The 25,861-nt window shown below is 38.6% G+C and overlaps 1 protein-coding gene across 2 annotated transcripts in view; it reads left to right on the top strand.

Annotated features, from left to right (window-relative positions):
* Nucleotides 1-23,503, top strand: part of faf1 (Fas (TNFRSF6) associated factor 1) — a 75,344-nt gene extending 51,841 nt beyond the window's left edge. For both annotated transcript variants that reach the window (XM_084390233.1, XM_084390232.1), the window contains exons 13-19: nucleotides 358-512; nucleotides 4,321-4,457; nucleotides 4,800-4,888; nucleotides 10,275-10,355; nucleotides 11,087-11,164; nucleotides 13,943-14,158; nucleotides 22,742-23,503. In XM_084390233.1, coding sequence (XP_084246359.1) covers nucleotides 358-512; nucleotides 4,321-4,457; nucleotides 4,800-4,888; nucleotides 10,275-10,355; nucleotides 11,087-11,164; nucleotides 13,943-14,158; nucleotides 22,742-22,825 — 840 coding nt within the window. In that variant the 3' untranslated portion in view covers nucleotides 22,826-23,503. The remainder of the gene's footprint in view (nucleotides 1-357; nucleotides 513-4,320; nucleotides 4,458-4,799; nucleotides 4,889-10,274; nucleotides 10,356-11,086; nucleotides 11,165-13,942; nucleotides 14,159-22,741) is intronic.
* The last annotated feature ends 2,358 nt before the right edge of the window (nucleotides 23,504-25,861 follow it).

Here is a 25,861-nt window from a genome sequence, read left to right on the forward strand (position 1 = left end):
TGGTCAAAAGTTTACATGCATCACTCTTATTTTGTTAAAATTATTATTTTTTGCATTATATTATTATATACTTCTGTGCCACATTTAAAAGTCTTTGTAAGAACCTTTTTGAAATAATTTTATAACATATTTTTTTATTTGTTTTATCTGTTTAGATATAAACTGCTGCTAAAATACAATAATAATTATATTACTTTTCTGATTTCCAAATATTTCCTCTTCCAAAGTACTCAATAATTATTAATAGAATTGTTTAGGAACCACAGTCATTAAGAATCTAAATCAGAACTAGAATCTTAATCCATATTAAGATTCTACCTATCTCTAACTGTTTGTATATGTGTTTCTGTTGTTCAGAGAAAACTGCTGGCCATCTACCTCCACAACGACGAGAGTGTCCTCAGTAACGTGTTTTGCTCTCAGATGATGTGTGCGGACTCCATAGTGTCATATCTCAGCCAGAACTTCATCACATGGGCCTGGGACGTTTCTAAGGAAGCTAATAAAGCCAGGTAGCACTTTCATTTCTCTCATCGCATGCACTTACAATGGCAGTCAAACCTTACAGAATGGTGTGGATCGGAAGCATTTTCACACTCAAAATGGATGATCTCTTAATGAGAGGCATTCCTCCCTTCCCCCTCTCTCCTCTCCTGACTCTCTCCTCATAGAATGCTTTAACAAAAGATGTCGTGTTTGCTCACTGAGGCCCCGGTAGGGCAATCTGCACTAATCTGCCCCACTAAAGGGTCAGTTAGACACACAGCCATCATAGAGCACACTCCTCAGAATGTCTTCATTTCAGGACGCCTGTTACGGAGGTGACGAGGGTTTTACGGTTTGGTTTTGGTCAATTGCAACTTTTTGGCCCTCAGAGACAAGAGAAACATACACCTAATATAGTTTTAAGATTGAGGGAAAAAAACTATCCTGCCCTGTTTCAAAAGTGCTTGTTTCCAAGACTTTCAGTAAACTGTGCAAAGATGTTTCCCCGATTGTTTCATGTGCAAACGAAGCGAGCAAAATGAAGATGGAAGGCCAAAAAAGGAAATGAACAGAGAGGAAAGAAGGAGAAGCTGGTCAGGCAGCAGATGGATTCTTGATTGGTCCCAGCAGGCTTTGCTTCTGAGCAGGCCTCTACTTTTCCTTCCAGTAGGCTTCACCCTAAAGGCCTCCCTCTGGAGCGGACAGAGAGAGAAAGACCAGCCAGTGACCTGCTTCTGCAGGGGCTCCTTCAGTCCGGCCCGGCCTCTATACCCCTCTCCCTCCCTTTCTGCTTTTTGCCCCAGCTGAGCCTTTCTACCACAGATTAAAGGCGGGCAACATCTGGGGCTATTCATAATGCCAACAGAGAGACACACACACACACAAAATCCCACATCCTTATACCCTGACATACTCATACACACATACACACCACACCGTATTCTCACGCTCCAGAGCCAGGCCTAACTGATTGTGGATGGTGACTGGCAGTGTTTTTCAATGCTAACTCTGTGAATGAAGCCTGTGAATCGCTAAGCGCTGACACCGATCACATAGACTCTCAGCATAATTGTGCATTAATCCAGAGCCCAAATGTAATTAGAGCGAATGTAATTAGCACCCACAGGTGCTACAGGTGCTTTTTGTTGCTTGTATAAGTAAGAGAAAGCTACAGGTCACAATTTGATGGTGCTTTCTAGCAGATACGATTCATTCTGAGTTTTTTTTAATCCATTATATCCTGCCGAATCATATTGCTTATTTATTCACAGTGGTGAAAGGTGCTATTCATTCTGACAATATTTATATTTTAATACTTTTTTAGAGGTACCCTATATGTTTCCTTTCAAGTTTCTATATGAAGATATGCAAATGAGGAATGTTTATCTTTTTTTTTTTTTTTTTTTAAGATACATTGAAGGGAGTGTTTAAAGATCAATATAAATTAACAAATTTCCTGTTTTGCTACAGACATAAATAATACCTCAAAATCATGTGACTTGTCGGACGAGTGTGCTATTCCCTTTATAATCAGTCAGACTATCAAAGTTTTGCCTTGTCGATGATAAAATGTAAAAAAAAAAAAAATCTGGTAAACTTTGAGTGACGACGATGTAAAAAGAAAAAGTTTTCATGTGATGTGTCATCAGAAGTATTTAGAAACACCAGGAAAATTCTTTTCATTCTTTTCTATGTTGTTGCCGTGCAATTGTGTCTTCGCATAGTTTTAGTATCATGATCATTTTGATCAAGAAACTGTTTTCTCAGGGAAAGAGCAGTGCACGCCCTGTGGCCCCAGCAGATGGTCTGATACTGTGCCACACCTCTCTGTTCAAGCCATGGGGAAATATTACGGTTCACACACTCAAGAGTGTGACGTGAGCAAGGGATGAGAAGGAGACGAGAGCTTGTCACTCCAATTATGAAGCCATCCTTGACGAGATGCTTGAAACACCTGGTGTTACTAACTAGAAAATCAAAAATAACTCCCCCGAGGTCCTTTGAAAACTCTTAACATTCTTCAAGATTTTTTTACGCATCACTGATGTGACAATGAACTGCCAACTGCAATGCCTGATGGGACCTCTGGAAACACAAGTGTTATTTGTATGAGGTTTAATTTTTTTTGTCAGTGAAACGGTTCTACGGAATCATCTGTAAAACTGCACTACAAGTTACATTGAAGATAGCTGGCCTGTTGTCCTGTTAGTTGGCTATTCATAATGCCAACAGAAACGCACACACACACAATCCCACATCCTTATACCCTGACATACTCATACACACCTTATTCTCATGCTGTTAGTTGGCACTCTGTTTTTTTGTAGGTTACCCTAAGTTTATTAATTAGAGCACTGTATGGTTCGTGTTAAGGTTTAGGGATGAGCGATACCAAACTTTTTTAATTTGATACAATACCAATACTTTTTGTTACAATTTTATTATTTCTTAAATGGGTATGTGATTTTTCAAAATAATGTTCACCACACTAAACTACATTTCTTTTCTGCCATTCTCGCTTCTCATACTCATGTGACAGGCCAGCTAAAATAAGTCAGGGGTGTTTTGGCACAAACATAAAAAAAAAAGTATTTAAAACATAAGTGATGCAGAAACTCATGTTTTGTATTAATATAATTTTAATATCTAAATATTTATATAAAGATATATTTCAGTCGGGACCGCACCAGAGTTCTTTTGGAAGCGGACCAAGATCCACCTTTTTAGGTGGTGCGCACCAGGGTTCGGATGACAGCATTCTCGCATTTATACTTATTCAAATGAACCGCACTAACAGAGCAATCGCACCAGGGTTTGTTTTAAACTAACCAAACCTGCCAAGTGTGAACACACCCTAAAAGAACTTTGAGACATTGGTAAACACAACTATGTTTCAAGGGAACTTTTTCCCCTCCCTTGATTGTCTTCAGAATATAATGCCAGCTTAATGCTTTCTGCTACTGTGCAGTATGTGTCGTATACGGCCTACTATTTTTTTTTATGATATGTGAAATGTAGGGAGTATGAAACTGTAGTATGCCACGTTTTGCATTAGTGCAAAATAACCATGTTGTGTGAAAAGTCTTTTAACTTGACTAACTCTTGAAATTTATCAAATAAGTCAAGAATGAGATAACGGTTGAAATTACCTCTGCTTTATTCATCGCATTGGAAGGTCAGATAGAGTGCTTTTAATTGGGAATACAGTATTCCATTTTATTTCAGAAATTATAGGCAGTATGCTGGTCTGAAAATACCTCGAGTCCATAAAGTGCTCGCTCATCTCCTGAACCAACTTTTTTTAATAGTTCTCTGATAATAGGGTGAAAATTGATGTGGGAAAAAAAAAATCTCCAATTTCTCTTTTCCACGCTGGCCATGGCCCCTCACTATAGTGTGTTCCATCTCTCCTCTATTTTACTTTCCAGTTATTAAAGCTGATGTTATTAAAAGAAGAGAGAAGCTAATCTATATTTGCATTTGCTCTATAGCAATTCATTAATATTATGACATTTACTGCGAGCTCTCAGAGTCTGCCTGCTACCCTTTTCCTTCAGCGAAACGTTAATTTAAAGTTCTGTCTTTGTAATGGAATAAGAAATCCTCGCTGCCCTATCAAATTCGGTGTGGCAGGAGCCGAATACTAATTTAAACCAGGGGATTGTTTGGAGAAGAACCATCCTCCGAGCGGAGAGCAGAATTGGTTTTAAAGTCTGTTAATATAATGAGCTGTGTACTCTTATTAAGCTCAGTGATTGTTCAGTGGAGTTCCACTGGCTGTCTGTCCACTGTCCACTCAAATTACTGACTCTCTCTTTCTCTCTCTCTTTCTAGACTACTCACGATGTGTACAAGGCACTTTGGCAGTGTTGTTGCACAGACCATCCGGATGTACAAGACTGACCAGTTCCCATTACTCCTAATTGTCATGGGCAAACGGACATCAAATGAAGTTTTAAATGTCATTCAAGGTAAAATATAAATTAACTTCTAATGAAACTGTACTGTTGGTAGCAGATCTTGCACCAGATCAAAATTGCACAACAGTTCTGATTATTTTAATGTACTTAGTGTTACCAAAAAATGTCTGAGACCACTAATGGGTGGATGGATGGATGGATATTATAGATAAATGGGGTGGATGGATGGATAAGATTCATAATTTGAGGTTGTATTTCTTTTTAGCATTAATGCGTTCATAGTATTCAATAGTAATCAAGTTTTTACATTTTAATATGAACAGTACAAGTATAAAAATGCTAAATGAAATGACTCCATCTGATTATTGTTTATTTTCTGTTTGTATGATGAAGGCAACACGACAGTGGATGAACTTATGATGAGACTCATGGGAGCCATGGAGATCTTCACTGCACAGCAACAAGAGGACATCAAAGATGAGGTGAGACAACACCAGGCACCCACCAGACAGATATGCACCACATATTATATCGCATTTCATGTTTACTTTTATGGGTAGAGATGGAATTTTTTTGCTCAATTTCAAACCCTAATGACCAATGAGTTCCCTTCATACAAAGCTGTTTACGGCATCATTGGCACACTTCAAAAGCGAAAGTAGACAACTTAATTATGTTGCTTTCTTAAATGCTTTGTTTAAACAAATTCTAAGGTATCACTTCATGTATCCTTCGTGGATCAATCAATCCCATGTGTTCACTGTGACAAACTTGGCACTTTCAAAAAGTAATCCAATTATGCAATGCACGTTACTTGTAGTGCACTACACCAGACACTGATGAGCACAAAGAGGTGCTTTTTTTATCAGGCAGATTAGGTCATATTTTTAGGCCACAAAAAGAGGCATGTTGGGACAAATGACCACTCATTGTCTGACTCATACAAATCGCCCTGCCACACAGGGGTAAGAATAGACACTCCGCCTGCGTCTGTGTGTTTGTCTGGGTTTCAGACAAACTGTGGAAGCAAAAGCACAATTCGCTGGCTGTGTAATGTAAGCTTGCGGGGGCCTGTGCTTATGGAGTCGACACAAAGCTGGCAGGATGCAAGCTCAGTGTGTCATGTCTGCATGCGTTATGTGATTGTTTAAATCAGTGCTGGGTCTGCAAACAAACGTATTTATAAAGAGCTGAAACAAAATGTGTCCATCTGTTCAAATGAATTGAAAGCGTAATAATATGCTGTTATATACTGTTTTTAGCATGAATAACATTGGCATATCTGAGACTTAGAGGTTATTATTAATAGTTGATCTCTGTATGCCTTATTGCAAATTTCAAGAGGACATTAAGTTCCTAACTAATTAAAAACACTAATTATTAATGTTTTTGTTACAAGCCACATTCTCATGACAGATCTGTCCATACTTGCTATGAGTTGAGCTAATTAGTCATCTATCCTCACCTGTGTGTGTTAAATGTTTGTGTCTGTGGTTTGGTGGGAAATATTCAGACAGCAAACACAGGTTACTGTCCCCCTGAGGCACATTGATTAAGTGATTTGATAAGTCATGACATTTCTTGCGTCGTCCCAGCATTCTCCTGTTCTGTTCACACCCCTGCGTGACATGCTTTAAATGATTGTCAATTGCAAAAAGAAACAGAAAATATTGATGCTATGTCATAAGTGTCGTAGACCTTGCCATTGTCTCAGTGTGAGAACACTTCTGCTAGACTCAAGGTGTTTCATTCAATCTCCTCCTGCTATTAGGCCGTTTTCTTGGCTCAGTGAGCAAGTTCCGTTAAAAACGTTATTTTTGATTTGTATCTGTTCCATTAGATCCATTAGGCTGTGAAATTTCTGCTTCCCTCAGTCAGAGCGCTTGAATAACTCTGACACGTTGATGGATTTCTGCTGGAAGCTCCTTGACGGTTTACTCCTCGTGGCAATTAATGGCTGTAATATTTTTGGCGGTGAAGAAAATGTGATGTGAATGGACACAACCAGGGCTTCAGGGTTATTGAGGGTGCCAGAGGAAATGCAAAGGAGATTTTTCACTCTGTAGTTTGGCCTTTAGCTTGCGAGATGAAGTGACAAGATTTTCATTAATTTTCTGCTCACTGAAAAACATTCTTTGAGGGAGAAAGTAGTTAAAGAAGTAGTTCACCCAACAAATGTAAATAATTATTTACATACTAAGGTTGGGTTTCAGTACACATTTTAATTTTAAATTTGGATTCAACAGCTCTCTTTTCCATTTCAATTCAATTTATTTTGAGTGAACCAGACTACACTTTCTGATTCAATAAAGTTAATATTTCTGATTCAACAAAAAGAACCAGTTCATAGAAGTCATTTGTTAGTGAGTTGGACTAAACTGGTGGCACTAAATGTTTTTGATTCAACAAAAAGAGGTGGTTCATAAAAAGTCATTTCACTGGTTTGCGGTAAATGTTTTTGATTTACTAAAAAGAACCAGTTCATAAGAGTCATTTGTTAGTGAATTGGACTAGTTGCACTGAATATTCTTGATTCACTAAAATGATCTGTTTCATAAGAGACATTTGTTCATGAACTGGACTTCACTGGTTGCGCTGAATGTTTGGATTCACTAAAAAGAAAAAATCGCCCAGTTCAATCAGATTATGAAAGGCTTTGAATGGACAAAGTATTGTAGCATTTAAAAATGTAGGGCCCTATCTTGCACCCAGCGCAATTGACTGTACACCGACGCATGTATTATTCCTATTTTGCACCCGCGCACAGCGGACTTTTCCCTCCACAGACGCACGTCGGTTAACTAAGAAATACACTTGCGCTCCCTGGGGCGGTTCAGCGCAAAGAGGAGGCGTGTTCCGGCGCAAACGTTCCCTCATGCTATTTTGCAGGTTTAGAAAACAATTTCGCCACTGACCGAAAAAAACTAGTTTAAAGTCAGTGGCGCGTTGCGCATGTTATTCATATGCTATTTTAAGGACGCATGCTTGGCCATAATCAGTGTAGCGTGTGCACAACGCACAACACTTTCATTCTCTCATCTAGGCCTACACAGAAGCAGCAGTTTTCATTTTTGCAAATCATACATTATTACGATAGATAGATAGATAGATAGATAGATAGATAGATAGATAGATAGACAGACATTTTATTATAAAGGCATCTAGCTTACACATTTACCCAAATTATCATACGCCTGTTTAACCGAAGTTAATTTAGGTGTGTTTCTCCATCCCCAACGTCACTTTTCTGTGTTTTACGGCCCTGACGGGAACGTCGGTCTCCTCGGCCTTGAACCGCTCCTGGCGCGCGCCTGGCAAATCCGCCATTATAATAGGAATCCGCTATAGAACAAGCGCGCCTGCTCTTAAAGGGAATGTGAGATGTCGCTCTGATTGGTTTATTTCACGTTACGCCCAAACCACACCTATGAATAATGAAGCTACTTCAGACCAACCCCTTTTAGATTTGCGCCAGGCGCAAGAGTCATTTATCCCGCCGGTATAATAGCAATAGCGCCCAAGACCCGCCCACAAAGTTACTTGCGTTTCGCGCTTGATACTTGCGTTTCAGATCGTTAAAATAGGGCCCTTAGTTTTAAATCGAATGTGTTCATTTAAGTGAACAGCTGCTGATCATGGCGCATTTCAAATCATGGGTGTGATCCTCAAATCCAAACCCTTTGTTAACCTTGTGTTTGGACACAAGTGAGTGAGCCACCTTAGAAATGTGTGCGATTGTTTTAAAGCATTTGTTGTTGTGCCACCACTAACAGCCTGCCATTTGAGGCAGTTTAGGATTGCCCTTTAAAGTTCTTAGCCGAAATGTCCCTGAGTGTGTGTCTTCCCTGCCCCATACAGTCAGGTGACTCATGGTGACCTGTGTGTCTGTCCCTCTGTATGGACAGGCATACACCCCCTATATACACTGTCTGGATCAAAAGACAAACTCAGACAGCACACACTCATCCACCAAGATCACACCAGCATTCCTCTGTGTGTGTAAGTGACATGACCTGAGGTTGTGCAGTCAGGGGTAAAGTAGTTATCCGCTTGCTCCATCAGCTCCAGTACAGGTCCCGGCACTGACTTCACTGTATGCAGAGTGTTCCAGAGAGAGAAAAACATGCCAGAGAGTTTCTTACTCTTTGCTCACCCCGTTTTATTTAACCTTTTAGCCTTTTGCTTGCATCACAGCCAAGAACTATAATTTACTACTTGCTGTTGGTAGTTAGAGGCATCATAGAAATAATTGTAATAAATTCTAAATTTTTGGTCTGTTTTCCAAAAAGAGAAAATTTGAAAAATTTGTCTGTAAATGTGTATACCTACATGATGACCAGTCATGGCACTTTTTTTATTTGTTTGTTTTGCTCTGCTCCGCTTTGCTTTGCTTCGTTTTGGGTTTGGTTTTTTTATGTTATGTTATGTTTGGTTTTATTTGCAGGTTTCAGTTGTATTAATGTATTAATGTATCAATGTATTACTTGCTGGAAAAATAACTATTCAAAGTAATCATTGATTTAACAGCTCAATCTTCCATAAGTCTGTTGTTGTAATTTCATCAGTAGAGTAAGCCATGAGAGGCCATTACTTTTTTTAAACCATGATTAAGAGGTTTTTAGTGACATGCCTTGTTGAATCTAACAATACTCCTTATCTATAGCAAAATCAGTGTAAAGTGCAGCCTCTCATGACTAATTGCTTTATTATAGCAGTGGCTTTTGAAAGTGCTTTTGAAAGGTTTTGCCTTTTACGAGCAACAGATTAGGCATTTTTTCAAAAGCACAGTGTGTTTGGAAAAGTCAGTGTATTTGTTCTTATTTCCAGCCCTCAGATAAAAGATCCAGTTGTTTGTAATCCCGATTCACCTGAATTGTTTCAGTGTTACGACATTACAAATAGAGACCCACGCACACACACATCAGCCCACAAACTCTTCCTATACCACAACATGGTTTCCACACACTTTTACATCTCGTCTGAATAGAATTTGAGGATGTATCTCTCCTTTGATCAGCCTCTGTGCTCCATCCCGTCTTTCTCTCCTCTATCCTTCCTTTTCTTCTCCTCTGCTCTGTGTAGTCACAACTCTTTCACATTTCCACACAAAGTCCAGCCAGGAGAAAAGACCCTTAGTCTTAAAAGCGGCCGCAGACAATCGTACGAGCCTGACTGCACAAAAGCAACAGTAGTTATTCACAGTCGTCAGCCTCAGCAGGTAGACCTGCAGCTGGGTCTTAACAAACAGGATACACACACAAACGCACGCACACACTCACAAGAATAAAAGAGCCCTTCCATTGTATGTAGAGGAACTCCACACATTCACTTCTATAAGATACTCTTTCAGTCGTCCCCAGTTAGTGTGTCCGACAATACAATAGAATTCAGTATGTGGCCATTACTGCTGACAATGATGAGGAACCATCTCATACGTCAAAGATCCAGTGGGATTGTTATCTGCTATCTGGATAGACGCTCTTATTGGCTATCTGGTAAAGGATGTAGATAATAGACTATATAGCGGGGTCCAAAAGTCTGAGACAACTACAAAAATGCCCCTTTCCTCCAATAGTGCAAAATTCTACTGTTCTATTCTACTTTAAATTTTAACCTTGGTATTTTTTTACTTTACTTTTCTTTCTTTTATTTTTAACTTATTATTAATTCTATGTCTTCAATGTTGCAAAATCATTTTTATTTGTTTATTTTCAAGTTTAAATAAATTTTTAAAGGGCTTAATCTCAGATATGTAGTCTCAGACTTTTAGATTTTACTCTTTTTAAAATATAAATATGAATATTAATGTTCATATTTAGAAATTAAACATTGTTTTTGCTATTTTAACCACTTGCACTTTTCTCTCAGGATGAACGTGAAGCCAGAGAACTGGTCAAGAGAGAACAGGATGAAGCTTATCGTTTGTCTCTGGAGGCTGATCGTAAAAAGGTTTGGCAAGATTTAACATTTTCTATTATGATTGTTATTAGGACTTCATACATGAAGTGCTAGAAACTGTATTGTTTTTGCTGTAAATATTTGAAGACTTCAGATGCAAAAACCTCTAAGTCCGTCTGACATTTTTCTTTTAAATTAGCATTTTTATCAGGCTACTTTGTTTTGGTTCAGTAATTTTACTGTAATGGCAATGAAAAGTTTATTAAAAATGCCTTATTTTCAGAAATGTCACTGATAAGAGTGACATTTAAAACATTAATGCCCGGTTTCACAGACAAGGCTTAAGTCTAGTCCCAGACTATAATGCATGTTTGAACTGTTTGAACTGAAATCAACTTGCACTAATATACCTTAAAATATGTCTGTGTCATTGTTTTGTCTCAAGATGCACACCAGTAATGTTTTTTTCAGGCATGTTTATAAAAGCTACTTAAATGTCCTAATTTAACTAAGGCCTAATCCCTGATTAATCTAAGCCCTGTCTGTGAAACCAGGCCTAAAATGCTAATTTAAAAGAAGAATGTCAGACAGACTTAGAGGTTTTTGCATCCTAAGTCTTAATATATTTATTTATTAAAGTTATTTTACTTTAAGATGATAGTGAAAGAAAAAGGTGCTGAATGATTTTGTGAAGTTCTTATGTGAGGTACTTTAGTATGGTATGTTGCTAGTGAATTTGATATTATATATATATATTTTTTTAAATGTTACCATTTTTATAGAGAGAAGCTCAAGAGCGAGAAGAGGCGGAGCAAGTTCGTCAGGAGCGAATCAAAAAAGAGCAGGAGGAGGAACGAGAGGTGAGGTTTGCTTCCAATTTCACCAGTTTGGTTTCAACAACCCAGTTTATATGACAAGTGCAAAGAAAAACTGAGAATGACCTTAAATAATTCACCTTTAAAGTGGCGTGACACAAGCCATGTAATCATGATTCTTTCCTCAGAAATGTACTAGTTTCCTTGTTATTTTCTACGTAGATCCCAGCGAAGCTTTGTTTGACTGCAATATATGACTGATTTCCTGCATTGTGTTACTATTTCTTTGCGTTGCATATCAGTTCCAGTTAATGCTTTTGAAAACGTCTTAAATCTTTCTCATCCAGTGAAGCAGAAAATATGAACACAAAAATGACACTGATGCTTAATGCTTAAATTGAAACCTGCCAATTTCACTCACGTTGACATTTAATGTTTCTGGATATTCCAAACATGCCTCTTAAATAGGATTTCATGCCTCATAAGCCGACAAATAGCAGTGACAGTCATAAAGCTTCATGTCCTGTCATAACCGCTCTTATCAAACACACAGTTTACATTGTTACACAAATCACATACATATTTGCGATCCGCCCCCATACCGTGTTTGCGCTGTCGTCCTGTATATGAGCCGTACAAAACGACAGGTGCACGTCCAAGCACTGACATGCTGACAAAGACAGCCTCAAAAAGTGTCACGGAAAGTTAAATCTCACCTGTAGATGTAGGAGTGAGCAAATATACCTGTTCCCTATCAGCTGATCAGCAGAATACAATACCACTGTATTAACATTCAAATGTATTACAGATGGTGCTGTCGAAGTGAACCTGTTCATTTAGTGTGCTTAGAAGTTCAACACACACTCTTTTTAATAAGATATTTGCTTAGTTAAAAAGCTTGGCACACCAGCGTCTGTAGATTATCGTCTGTTTATTCAGCAGTAAATACTAACCGGACCAGCTCAGGTGAAACTGCTATATGAGATAATTTGTCACTTTTAGGCTTCAACAAAAGCATGTAATTAGTTCGATCTCCTATTGCCATAGTACCATTCATGTCAGGACGTTGTGTGTAGGCTACAGTATAGACCTTAAAACATACGATACCCTACAATAGCGTTTAATGAACAAAGCTTTTAATATGAGACATTGTGGAGAGGTAAACAAAAAGACGTCCTGGAGGCGAAGTAATTGTGTCAGGTCTGTTTTCAGCCCTGTGTGTGTGTGTGTGTGTGTGTGTGTGTGTGAGAGAGAGAGAGAGAGAGAGAGAGAGCTGTTAACTCAGCAGCGGCCTTGTGTTTTAATGAGAGCAGGGTCTAAAGTTGTTCACCTGCTGTCTGTAATGAACCCAAGGGGAGAAGAAGCTTGGTACACACACACACACACACACACACACGTTTATACTGATAAAATCACCTGCACTGAAGTCCAAAAGACTGTTATTTATGGTTTTTCCCCTCCCATGCTCGTCTGTGAAACGTCACGCCTTTGGATGTGAATCTCCAAGCTGTGAAACGGGTGAGAGGTCAACTGTTAAGTTTCGTGACATCTCGATGATGTTTGGATTCACACACAATCGTAATTAACCTCTTGTTATTGAAGTGATAGATTAGATTTAAACCGCGTACATTCATTCCATGCGATTCTCATCAGCTGTTACGGTTTGACCATATGTGCGTGTATGTGTACGGATGTGCCATTTCTTTTTGTGCATCATTTTTGCGACTTTGTGTGTGTGTGTGTGTAAACAAGGCGGTAAGATGCTCTCCACCTGGAGTCTATCCAAGCACGCGCTCACACTCGCACACGCCCAAACCACAGCACCTCGGTGGGTCCGTGGCGACAATGAGCCCACTGGAGGGAAACAATCAGCAGAAGTGTATAGAGAAGAAGAGAGGGGAAATGCTCTGTGATTTGGACTCTTTTGTGACCCAGACAGCGCATGAAAGGCCGAGGGGGAGTGGCGATGTCATTATTCTCTGCCGTCAGGTGCTACACACATGCACACACACTCTGTTTGTTTAGCGCAGTGAAAAGGATGCTCCTTAGTGCCCTTTGTGCACAGGGACCAGGAAACACACAGATTCGTACGTGCACACATACATCCTCAGCAGGGCTGGGGAGAGACGCCGTTCGGCCCCCAGAGGGCTTTTTACAAGCGGCCCCTACCTAAGGGAGCAGGGCCGGCACGCGCTCGCACAAGCCACCTGCTGCTAATGAGCTACTGTTGTACACTTTGATGAAATATAATTGCATTATGGTGTGTAAATAAAGCCTGCGTGTTTTGTCACAGCATATGCTGCCCAGTGTCACAACAGGAACAACAAGCTGGAGTTGAAAAGCCCAGAGGAGCGGCAGGTCGTGCTCTGTGTCACTAGAGACGGCGCAATTCTCTCATCTCTCATCTCTCTCTCTCTTGCTTTCGCTCTCGTTCTCTTTCAATGTGTATGCGACTTCTCACTGTTTCCCTCCCCATCCCTCGCTTTAGACTCATTTTGTGTTTTTTTGTTTTTTTTAACTGTGTGATATTTCTATGACGTACAAAACGGAAAGAGAAGTGTGTTGTGTTGTTTTTAGTGGCACGATCAAGCTGTGAAGGAGTGCTAAATTTAGGACCTTTGACGCACGACTTGCATGGTTTTTTCATAAGATCCGTGCAGATGTATTTAATGTGCTACAATGATGTGGTTTTATGGCCATTCAGCATTCAGTGAGCTATAAATCTCCAAATTCAAAACATAACTGTTATAAATTATGGTTTGTTCATGAGATACATCTTGATTGTTTTTCTGTAATGCTACTGTTTTGCCTTCCCTTGCGCAGGCTATCCGTCTCTCATTGGAGCAGGCCCTGCCACCAGAGCCCAAAGAGGAGGGCGAAGAGCCAATCAGCAAGCTGCGCATCCGGACGCCAAGCGGCGAGTTTTTGGAAAGGCGGTTCCTGGGCAGCTGTAAACTCCAGGTCCTCTTCGACTTCGTCGCTTCAAAGGGCTACCCATCTGACGAGTTCAAATTGCTCACCACTTTTCCTCGCAGAAATGTGAGTTCACACATGCACGCAAATATTTAGATTTATATAGTTTTCACATAAACTTCTTATAATTTCCATTTATTTTGGCTCTAAAATATACCTTAACCTTAAAATAAAACTTTTTTTATATGTACTATTTATTTGTATTGTGTATATACACACACAGACAAACACCTTTAAATAAATGTAATAATCAATAGGATAATAAATAATAATATATATGCTATATGATTAGTCGTGATTATTGTAGCCACAGCTATTATCCATGCAAGTACAGAAGTGCACACACAGTCCTGACTCCTTCCTGTTCAATATATTTTCTGTGGGCATCTTTCCCCATGCTGGAACATGACTGATATTAGTCTAGAGCCCCACTGATGGTGAATATCTTTTAATTCCTGTCCATCTGCGGTGCACTAATAACTGTGTGTGTGTGTGTGTGTGCGCGCAAAGAGTGTGTGTGTGAGTGTTACAGCCCAGCAGGAAAAATAGAGTGTATAATTGGCTAGTTAATCCCAGCGTGTGGCAGAAGTTTGTTGCTCATCTTAGTCCGTGTGTGTGTGTGTGTGTGTGTGTGTGTGTGAGAGTGAGTGTGTACTGTACAAGTCCACAGATAGTCACACACCTGCACATTAATTAAAAGCCATGCGTGGTTAATTAGTATTTCTTTTCCTCTTGTGTATTTTATGGTTTTTGTTTTTGTTTTTTTTACATCTATCCACAAGTGCATGCATAATATGCATAATATTAATTGCGGTCCTTCAGAAGAAGAAAGGTGCACTGGCTACTTCGGATACAGTCAGCAGTTCTCTGTTGTGTGTGTGTGTGTTTGTGCACTCTACAGCAGGTAGATAACAAGCGCTGCTCTTAACGACCTGACTAATTAACAGCATGGAAACAGAAATGGGCTTTCCATTAATCAAGAGATGTGTGCAGGCCTGCCCAGACAGCATGTCATCCAAACCCTTTGGGGATGAGCGCTAAGGCCCCCCAACAAACGCACACTTTTACACACAAACACAAAGTGACTTATAACCCACATAAACACTCAACATCCGCCTTAAACACTTGTTCTCGGTCAGCCTCACACCCAACAAACACCATTTCACACGTTGCATTGCGTTTATTCACAGTCTCTGTTTGGAAACCAAAAGAGAATCGAGTTGCGCGTTTCTGCTGAGGGTGAAATGTGTATCCAGCAAAAGCAGGGAAGCGAAAGCAGGAAAAACAGGCTGTGTTTGTGACTGTGACTACAGTGCTTGAGTTTAATCCTCTCTCTCTTTCTCTCTCTCTCTGCCTCTTCTAATTAAAATCATCTCTGCCACAGACTCTCTCTATCCCTCCCACAGGATTAGGCCATGAGCACTATTGCATTTGTAATTCTGCACAAATGTTTAAACTTCATCTCTCTCTCTTTTTTTCTCCCCCCCCCCTCCTCCTCCTCCTCTTCATCTCCGCATCCAAAACCAAGATAATTGCCAGCAATAAGAGAGTGATTAAACAGAGGAGTTTAGAAAGCGAGAGATGGAAAAGTGTCTGAAGGCTTTTGTTTCATTTGCGGCCTGCGAGGGTTGTGTTTGTCAGTTTGTTTGTTCTTTTCTTCCCTTTGATGGACAGATCCAATGCACCTGCACTCTTCTGAACGAGAGTGTGAGGAAGGATTAGAAAGCAGCCTCAGGATTCCCTTTCTATTCATAACACTCATTAATGTCATGGCACAGTCACATCTCCACTCACACCAGTGCTTAGAGGACCTCCAATCATCTGATGAGCTTGATTTCTTTTCCGTTGTTTTTTTTTTTTTTTTTTTTTGTTATCCAACTCAGGATACATGAAGGACATCTCTTGGGCGAGTAACTTAATCTTGTGTGTGTTGCGTGTCGAACAGTGTTTCTCAAATGGTGGGGTGAGACTCAAAAATGAATCACAGGTCTGTTCTGAATAGAGAAAACTATGCTAAATGCAAATAATAAAATAAAATAAAACAAATAAATAAAAAGAAAAGAAAAAAACAATTTATGAAAGGAGTAAGCTTTATATTGTATATTTTTACAATATAATTGAAAATAAAAAAATTCTTATATTATAATATATAATATATAATATAATATAATATATATATATATATATATAACCTATGAAATCCTATTTATTTATTTTTATTTATAAAGCGCACTTGAATACAACAACAGTTGCCCAAAGTGCTGTACAAAGAACTTAAATATAATACTAATGATACATAGAACAAATAATACATCAATAGCATACATACGAATAAACATAAATTAAAAAGTAAAATGTGCCTCAGCACCTAATCGGGATTAAAAGCCCGGGATAGTAAATGAGATTTTAACCGAGTTTTAAAAATGGATATTGTTGGAGCCTTTCAGATATGCAAAGGTGATATGTTCCACAGTTTAGGTGCAGCGACTGAAAAAGCCCAATCACCCCTAAGTTTCAGCCTGGATCTGGGAATCCAATCTGGATCCAATAATTAAATATAAAATTAAAAGTGACCTGCAGCCTTTGTAAAAGAGAAGTAATCATTATGATATGTATAAGATTTACTTATTGCAATTTAGTGCATTATTTACATAAGTGCAATATTTGTATGAATTGGGGCTGTGTGTATGTGTATGTGTGTATATATATATATATATATATATATACACGCACACACACACACGTCTGGTTCACTATCTTTGTGGGGACTCTCCATAGACTTAATGGTTTTTATACTGTACAAACTGTATATTCTATCTCCTTACACTAACCCTACCCCTAAACCTACCCATCACAGAAAACTTTCTGCATTTTTACATTTTCAAAAAAATATAATTTTGTATGTTTATTAACCCATTTCCCTCGTCGGGACCGCTGGCTGGTCCCCACAATGGAGGTGATCTCAGGTTTTACTATCCTTGTGGGGACATTCGGTTCCCACAATGTAATATAAACCGCACGCACACACACACACACACACACCCACCCATATGTACATGCATACATTGTACAATATTGCGGTCCTATGTATAATATTTAGTTATCGGATTTTAGTAGTATTTTTTGTGTTGGTCCATCATGTGATGTCCAAAATCTGGGTACTGAAGAAAAAACAGTTGAAAACCAATACTTCTCTGTTGCTTTCAACCCGTAGAGAGCCATTTGGATGTGTGGTTTCACATCTCTTACGTCAGCGCCTGGCCTGTCTGCATTTACGTTGGCTTCTTGCCTTTAGACCCCCCCTTAGCATCCCATGGTCATTCTAAAGACAAGCATGGAGCCAGAACTGACTTCTCCCCAGAGGTGGGAACAGTCCCCCCCCTCCATCTCCATCTCCAGCCCTTAGCAGAGTCTTTCTCCAACACTGCGAACGCTAACGCCCTCACCGCTCCTACAGGCAGATAATGATCTCCCACCGCTTTCCTAATTGGCCAAATAAACACTCTACAACACAGCGCTAACACAGACCTGGCTATTGGGTTTTAATTAATGGTGGAGAACCCTAAATGGCTTCATTAGAACTGCGTTGTTTCAGCTGTAGTTTTTCTTTCTTTCTTTCTTTCTTTTTTTGTTGGCTTTTTCCTTCTGTTTGGAAAACCACATCTCGCGTGTCTGGTCTTTATTTTCCTTCTCTCTTAGCCGCTTATTGCAGGTCCTTTTATTAGCGCTAATGAACAGCAATATTTATTTGCCTGGCTTTTAAAGTGGAGGTCTTCAGTTTAAACAAGTCTCGTTCAGCTTATTACTAATTTACTTTAAATGTTTTGACTGCGTGATTCGGAAGCCAGACCTTAAAACCTGTTCTTAATTATTATAATAATGCCTTTAGTTGGTTTACTTTGCCTCGGCCTGGTAACATACACCTGCTTTATGATGAAACTCTGTATTGTCATTTTAATGAGTTTTTACTGTGTTATTGATCAGGTTAATCCTTAAGTATACTAATAATGAAATTAATTAAACTAAACTGGCAGCTGCAAGTGACATCAGTAAATCATTCTCTGAGACACTCTTTTATTTTGTTTTCCAGTGAACTCCGTATTAATTCCCTCAGGACTTTTCAAATAGTCTGGTTGTAGAAATGTACACACACAGTACAGTCAGTGATGTTCTTTCTTTTTCTTTTTAATCTAAAAGTACTGCTCAAATTACACATGAAAACATATTTACACTAACAGTGCTGGTAAACGATGCATTCAGCTGCCCGTGTTTTTAATTATTATTGTTCATAGGAATAGAGTAATAGAGTAGCTATTATATGTCCCACAATATGTGTATGAATTTCGTTCCCCACATTTTGAATAGACACTCAGAAATTTGAATAGTTTAATTCAGCAAAGATGCATTAAATCGACATTTATAATGACAAAAAAAGACATTTGTGATGTTACAGAAGATTTCTATTTCAAATAAATGCTGTTCTTTTGAACTTTCTTCATCAAAGAATTCTGAAAAAAATATGCAGCTCTGTTTCACCAAACTATTAAGCAACACAACATTGCTTTCAACATTGATAATATTAAGAAATGTTATCAGCATGTTAGAATAATTTCTGAAGGATCATGTGAAAATAAAGCTTTGCCATTACAGGAATAAATAGTATTTTAATTAGTAAAATTTCACAAAAAATGACTCTTTTTTTTAAATCAAGTAAATGTAGCCTTGGTGAGCATAAGAGCCTTTCAAAAACTTTCAAAAAAAATCATACCGACCCCAAACTTTTGATTGGTCGTGTACGTTAAACTCTCTTTTTTTTTTTCTACTTTGAATTGCTTGTAAACCGGTTTGTCCAGTCTTTTTTTAATAGGTGCCGTGGTCATCGATCCGTTTAGGGCTCAAAAGTCGAGTAGAACTTTTCGTGCCCCTTTTCCTCTGGTCATCTGGTAGGCTGTCCTGTGTTTGTTTGGTGACTGTGTGGGGCCGTTGAAGATGAGTGTGTTAAAGGTTTAACAGGATTACCTGCCATCAACATCATCAAGGCCCAAAGAAAACAGCCGCCCGGGCCTCTCCTCCATCACACGGCCACTTCTTGCTTTAATAAACCTCTTCAGGATTACGGTGATATGAGTCTCCACACCCTTCAAATGATCTCTTTTCTTCTTCTGTTTACTTTAGAAGTCAGAGAATGTATTGTTCATCAGTGGAGATCACACTACCCGGGCACGTTTGAATTCATTTGTTCTTAACATCCCCGGTTGGAAAGAAAACGGTGCTCTGCCGGTTGAGGTTGTCAGTCAGGGGGGTTTTAATCGTACTTTAATTTTATGACTCCGTGCGAGTGTGCGTTTGTGTGTCAGCCGTGGTGTTAGAAGCACTAGCTTCGCACAGAGAAGTCTAATTTAATTCGGTAGGGCCAAAGAGAAGGTTTCTGAAGAAACTAACAAGCGCTGGGAAAAGAGGGAGGGAGTGAGAGGAAGAAAAAGAGCGAAAGACAAGTAGAGTGGAGGAAAACAACAGCTTTGTTTGTTGACAGATGCTTCTCCTCTTATGGTCTGTTAATTGGATAACAATGTAAACAATCACCCATGGCATCTGTCTCCTGCCATTGGAGTGCCACCTTGTTTCTCTCATTCCCCTTTAAAAGAGAACAGTCATCAACACAAACACGGGTACACATCTGCGCCACCCTAGAACCTCATTTACTTCTACCAGATGATGTGGTGTTATAGCAGGTTTTCAGGTTCATTTCCATTTTAAGTTTTTCTTAAGCGCTCGTATGAAAGAAATGGAAGGTATCCTGCTGGGAGCAACGTGTTTTTACAACGCTCTCCCTGGTACTACCCCCTCCTGTGCCCTCAGGTCAGATTGAAAAACAAAAGGCATAAGTCACACGCTAAAGTGAGGTTTGGGGCAACACAGCTAATGTGCTGAAGCGGGTGTGATATCTGTACTACCCCCCCCTTCGAGATGCTTTGAACTTACTGTCGTCTACGCATTGCTTTACCTCAGGTGCGTTTTCAGGCCTTTACCTCAAAGCTTTTCATCTTTTTAGTGTAAAATGTGGTTTTTAGACCTTTATCTTTAAAGTAATTTGGGTATCATAAATGAAAAATTGTTTTGCAGCATTAACTGTCAATTTCTACATATACTACCGTTCATAAGTTTAAAGGGATACTCCACTTTAAAATGAAAATTCTGAACCCTCATGTTGTTTCAATCCTTTATGAGTTTCTTTCTTCTGCTGAACAGAAAGGAAGATATTTAGAAGAATGTCAGTAACCAGACAGTTTCTGGTCTCATTGACTTCCATAGTAGGAACAAATATATACTATGGAAGTCAATGAGACCAGAAACTGTCTGAAACTTCTAAATATCTTCCTTTCTGTTCAGCAGAAGAAAGAAATTCATACAGGTTTGAAACAACATGAGGGTGAGTATATGATGACAGAATTTTCATTTTAAAGTGGAGTATCCCTTTAAGGTCATTATGATTTTTTTCAAATGAAATTAGTACTTTTTTTCAGCAAAGATGCATTTATTTGATCAAAAGGGACAGGAAAGAGACATTGCTACAGAACATTTCTATTTCAAATGAATGCTGTTTTTTTTACTTTCTATTCATCAAATAATACGTTTCCATAAAATGACAAAACAAGTAGGACAACTGTTTATCAATGGATGATAATAAGAAATATTTATTGAGCTCCAAATCAGCTTATTAGAATGATTTCTGAAGGATCTTGTTACAATTAACTGGACTAATGGCTTCTGAAAATGTCAGCTTTGCCATCACAGGAATAAATTACATTTGAAAATATATTAAAATAGAAAACAGGTGTTTTAAATTGTAATAATATTTTACAATATTATTATTATTTTATTTTATTTCTTTATTAAATAAATGCATCCTTGGTGAGAGACTCACCGACCCCAAATCTTTAACAATTTAGTTGCTGTAAAATGTGTTATTCATGGTTATGTCATGATACCTAATGCATTAAAAATAAGTATTATCCATATGTGAAATGCTGCTGATTACCAAAGAAAATTATGATTTTCAGTTATTCCTCAGTAAGACCTTTTGATATGCCAGTAAGAAACCACCCACAACACATTAGCAATCACTCAGAAACACTAGAATCATCATTTTAATATGTAAAAATCAACTTGGTTCTACATCATTGTGATGACTGAAAAAACATGGTAGGGACCAAGAAACTCATTTCATATAACGTAGTTCTTTTTTCCATGTATGTTGCATACAACTGTTTTTATTCAGCTTTGTGATATCCTGCAATGTCCTGTCCACTTTCACTGAAATTACACAATACAGTATGTTAGCTTTATTCTCTGACCCTGTCACCTTCTATCCCAGCTGCTTTCAGCTCTGTGTTTTAATTACAAGCACGGTGAGCTGGAGGGGTCTACGGAGTAGAGAATAGGCCTTAATCAGAGCCCTGTCACCAGGCTGCAGTTAAGCCCCTGTCCCGAGCGCTGTGGCCGCGCGGTGTGCGGACACCCAGGTGTGAGCAAAGGCCCCGTGTAACAGGAGAACGCTCTGCTATTAGCTCACTACAAAGCAGCCATCATCTCCCGTTCTCCTTTTCTCTCCCGGCGCAGGATCGCATGCTGCTTACACAAGCGCTCGTCACTCCTCGTCGTCTGGGAAAATCCCTGAACCGAGATGTGGCTGATGGTCGTGTCGTCACAAATGTCAGTTAGTTTGCTGTTAAAAGTGTGGCCAGAGATTGCAGTGCTCTTGGATAATGAAGTCGGGATCCTCTCATGGAGATTATTGCTGGCTGATGAGTTCTCACCCAGTCGCTGTGGCACAGCTATTGTGTTTGGTTTGGATCGGTCCATTTGCGATAACAAACAGCAACTATCTCAAAAGGAAACAGGACACGTACCTCACACAGGGACATTATCACATTACGATGTTAACCAATGACATCAGGTGGCCAGACCCCACACGTCGCATAGTTTAGGAGGAACGGCCGGTCTTGGCCCGCACACCTCATGAACTGTTTGTTAATAGATTACATTCTTAATATTGCACTTTTTTGATTGTTTAAGCATTGGAAAACATCTGAAATACACTCCCCAGTTTTCACAAAAATATTAAAGCAGCACAACTGATTTCAAAATTGGTAATAGTAAGAAATGTTTCTTGAGCAGCAAATCAGCATATTAGAATGATTTCTGAAGGATCATGTGACACTGAAGACTGGAGTAATGATGCTGAAAATACAGCTTTGCCATCACAGGAATAAATGACATTTAAATATATTAAAATAAATATCAGTTTGTTTTACTTATTTTTATGATCTATTAAATGCAGTATGTGAGCATTAGAGACTTTCTTTTTTTTTTTTAAACAGTTTTAAAAATCCGACCCCAAACTTTTGAACAGTAGTAAAAATATTTTTTACATTTTAAGTTATTAAATTAACAATGAACAACAGTATAATTGTTATTGATTAATTAGCATTAACTCTGTGCTGTAAATAATAATATTTATTATTGCATAACTAATGTAAAAAACATCGGACGATATTGATATTGCAAGAAAATGTGCACTTTTTGATCGCTTAAGCATTGAAAATTAAGTGTCTCAAATTGATTTCTTTTTCCTTTGTCTCTCCCCAGATAACGCAGTTAGACCCGGCATGGAATCTGTTGGAGGCTAAACTCTTCCCTCAGGAGACCCTGTTCCTGGAGGCCAAAGAGTAGGACCGATCAAAGACGTCCCAAGGCGAACAAGAAGAATAAGCAAAGAACTTTTAGCATGATGTCCGACCAGATACACATACACACACACACACACACACACACACACACACACACACTTTCACACACGGTGCGTTGTATATGAATGCTGAGTGTACATTTTATGCACACGGAGGCCTTCACAAGCACATGGATAAACGATCACTCTCCTCACATAACTGCAGTGTAATGTTTTTTTTCTCCACCCAAAACGTAAGGTAACTGAAAAAAAATAAAAAAAATTGAGGTGCAGAGGTGTGAAATTCTAAAACAGCCAGCCTCACAGACATGGACTTCTCACTATGGCTGCTCTTTAGACATGTTTTGTGTTGAAATGAGAAAAAAAAAAAATCAATTTAAAAAATGACAAATAAATAAAGGTCATATAAAAAAGACATTTCCTGGAGAACGCTGGACCATTTCCTTTCCCAAGGGTCTCAGAGTCCCTGGGTCTCAGCGTGGCTCTGAACGGACCATCATCCCCTCAGAGCCCGGCTTCTTCCCGATACCCAAATTGATGATACTTGGTTTTAATCTCATTTGCTAATGTTTATTTTTCTCCATTTATTTTTCCCTTTTTAAGTTTGATGCTGTATTAGATTTAGGTTGATATACATTATATAAAGGATATATGAACATGCATGTCTCTTGCCACTCTAAATTTATTTTTACCTTCATGTGTGAATGACTATATCATCATCATCACGGCATCATCAAACCAGCACATGGTCTCGTCTTGCATTTTAATATGTGAGGTCAATTTAAAGGATTCTGATATGGTATTTACTAACCCTCACGTGTCGTTCCAAAGCTGTAGGGATGTTTTCAAATAAGAAATTATGAAAAATTGAACTTGGGACAATCTGAATGGCGACTGGAGCTTCAAAAAGGACAATAAGAGTGGTCTTATGTGACTTATGTCTTCTGAAGACATATGTTAGCTGTCAGAGAGAAACAGACAGAAATGCGAGTCGTTTTATCACTTAAACTCTTGATTAATCATTGCGAAAAGTAGCAATGTTCAATTCATGGATCAATGAATTGTCTGATTTTAGTTAATATCTTTGTAAGATTCATTAACGAATTGGACTGAATGACAAGGACAATTGTTGAAAAATTCTAATTTTGTGTTCCACAGAAGAACGCCATACAGGTTTGGAATATGTGGGTGCGCAAAGCAGCATTTTCATTTTTGCTTAAACTATTCCTTTAACTTCATATGACAGGAGTGCAGTCACACAGCATCAATCTGTTTTTACCCCATTCTTTTCCAGATTGAGATTGCTGCAGTCACGTTTGTTATCGGTTATTTTGAATCTGTTGATTCAATGGAAATTACATTCTAGGAATACTCCAAATATCTTCACTGCTGATGTGAACAACATATGGTTAACATTGTAATTCACTAAAGGAGCCTATTTTATTTTTTTTACTGTGAATGAGACTGTGTAGACAGTGGCGCTCACATGTTTGGTCTTGTATTCAGAAAGGACTCAACAAAGAATATTCAATGATTACTCTGATCAACTGTCTGAATGCTACACAACATATACAGAGACTGAAGTACAGACAGTAGATGTTGATTTCCAAATCTGGATGGAGAGTTTGAGGAACTTTTTTTAAGCTGTCTTTGAGAATTTCAGACATCTCTGATCAGTAAAATGAGTCATTATGGCTATTCTTCCCCCATTGAACTCTGAAATGCTTACTGTAACATCTACAGCTCCATACGTTTTAATGAGAGAGGAAAAGAGACTGCTCTTGTATGGGTTTGGTCAAGTTAAATTATTGGTCAGATTATGATTTAACTGAAGATTGTTGGTGGATTTTGATGAATGTATTGAAAGCTAAAGAAATGGGTCGTCCTGTTGAACCATAAGCAAAGCCCGCTCTTGAATGTTTTATGTGAAGTACAGTTCCTCGTGTGCACATGACATTTTTTAAACTGGAAAGAGTCTAACCTGCAGGCTGTTTCATTTGTGTTGCCTTGCTGTTCTCACGCAAGGACTCTGAGCGTTTAATGTGTGCATCCAGTCATACTTCCACTGCAAGATGATGTGCCCTTAGAAGACATGAATCATTCTCTGTCTCTCACACACACTGAGAGTGAACTTAGCATTTCAAACCAACTCAAACGTTGTGTTGTTCTGGCCGTTGAGTTCAGTATTCATTTCAAACAAAGGAAGAAAGCAACCTTATTCAAAGTGACAACAAACTAAATTACAGCTCTCTTGTGATCCTTCAAGCTTGGTCGGGTAACACAGTTCTCTGAAATCGGCTCTTGTGTTGTTCGTCAGCCGCAATGTGAGCATTTGCAAAATGTGAACACTTCTTCCTTTGAATATGCTAACTTCATGTGCTGAAATTAAATGTTGTAAAATACGAGTAATGCCTGTGTAAATTGGACTTAAATGTGTTTCAGAATCCTGGTATCATGTTTAGTTTGGCCTGATTGATCTACTCCTGTGCTTTCAAGAAAGAGCAAGCACTGAAAGGTAAGATTTTCTTCAAGTTTTCATCATGCTAAATCAGGTGTGAAAGACTGGCAAATCCAGCCCGAGGAAGAAATGCTGGTTATGCAGTTCTTGTGTGCGTGTGATATTACTGTTTCAATGACTGAATGATAGGTTAATACACGCAGACGTCAGCTTTGCACTGACACAGAGAGCGGTGATGTGCAGGTCGGAAATGCTGTCATTTAAATGGTGAACTGATATTTATTTCGGCTTGATCCGGCTTGTCTACGCTTTGTAATCATCGTTCTTTTGGCAGGTGTGTTCGGAGCAATGTGAGAAGAGTGCAATAATTCCCACAACTGAAACAGTAATCATCCTGTTTGAAAAAAGGAAAAAAAAAAGAATTAATACACTTGATTGGTTTTCCTCCCATTTTGTGTGGTATTTTGGAAAAGTATTTTATTAGCTTTTAGACTTTATATAAATATTTATAAATAATATGACGTTTTTATTTCTGTTTATTTGAGATTTATGGATGGATGGA

Source organism: Rutilus rutilus (genome assembly GCF_951802725.1).
Source record: "Rutilus rutilus genome assembly, chromosome: 19".
In the NCBI taxonomy this organism is placed as follows: domain Eukaryota; kingdom Metazoa; phylum Chordata; class Actinopteri; order Cypriniformes; family Leuciscidae; genus Rutilus; species Rutilus rutilus.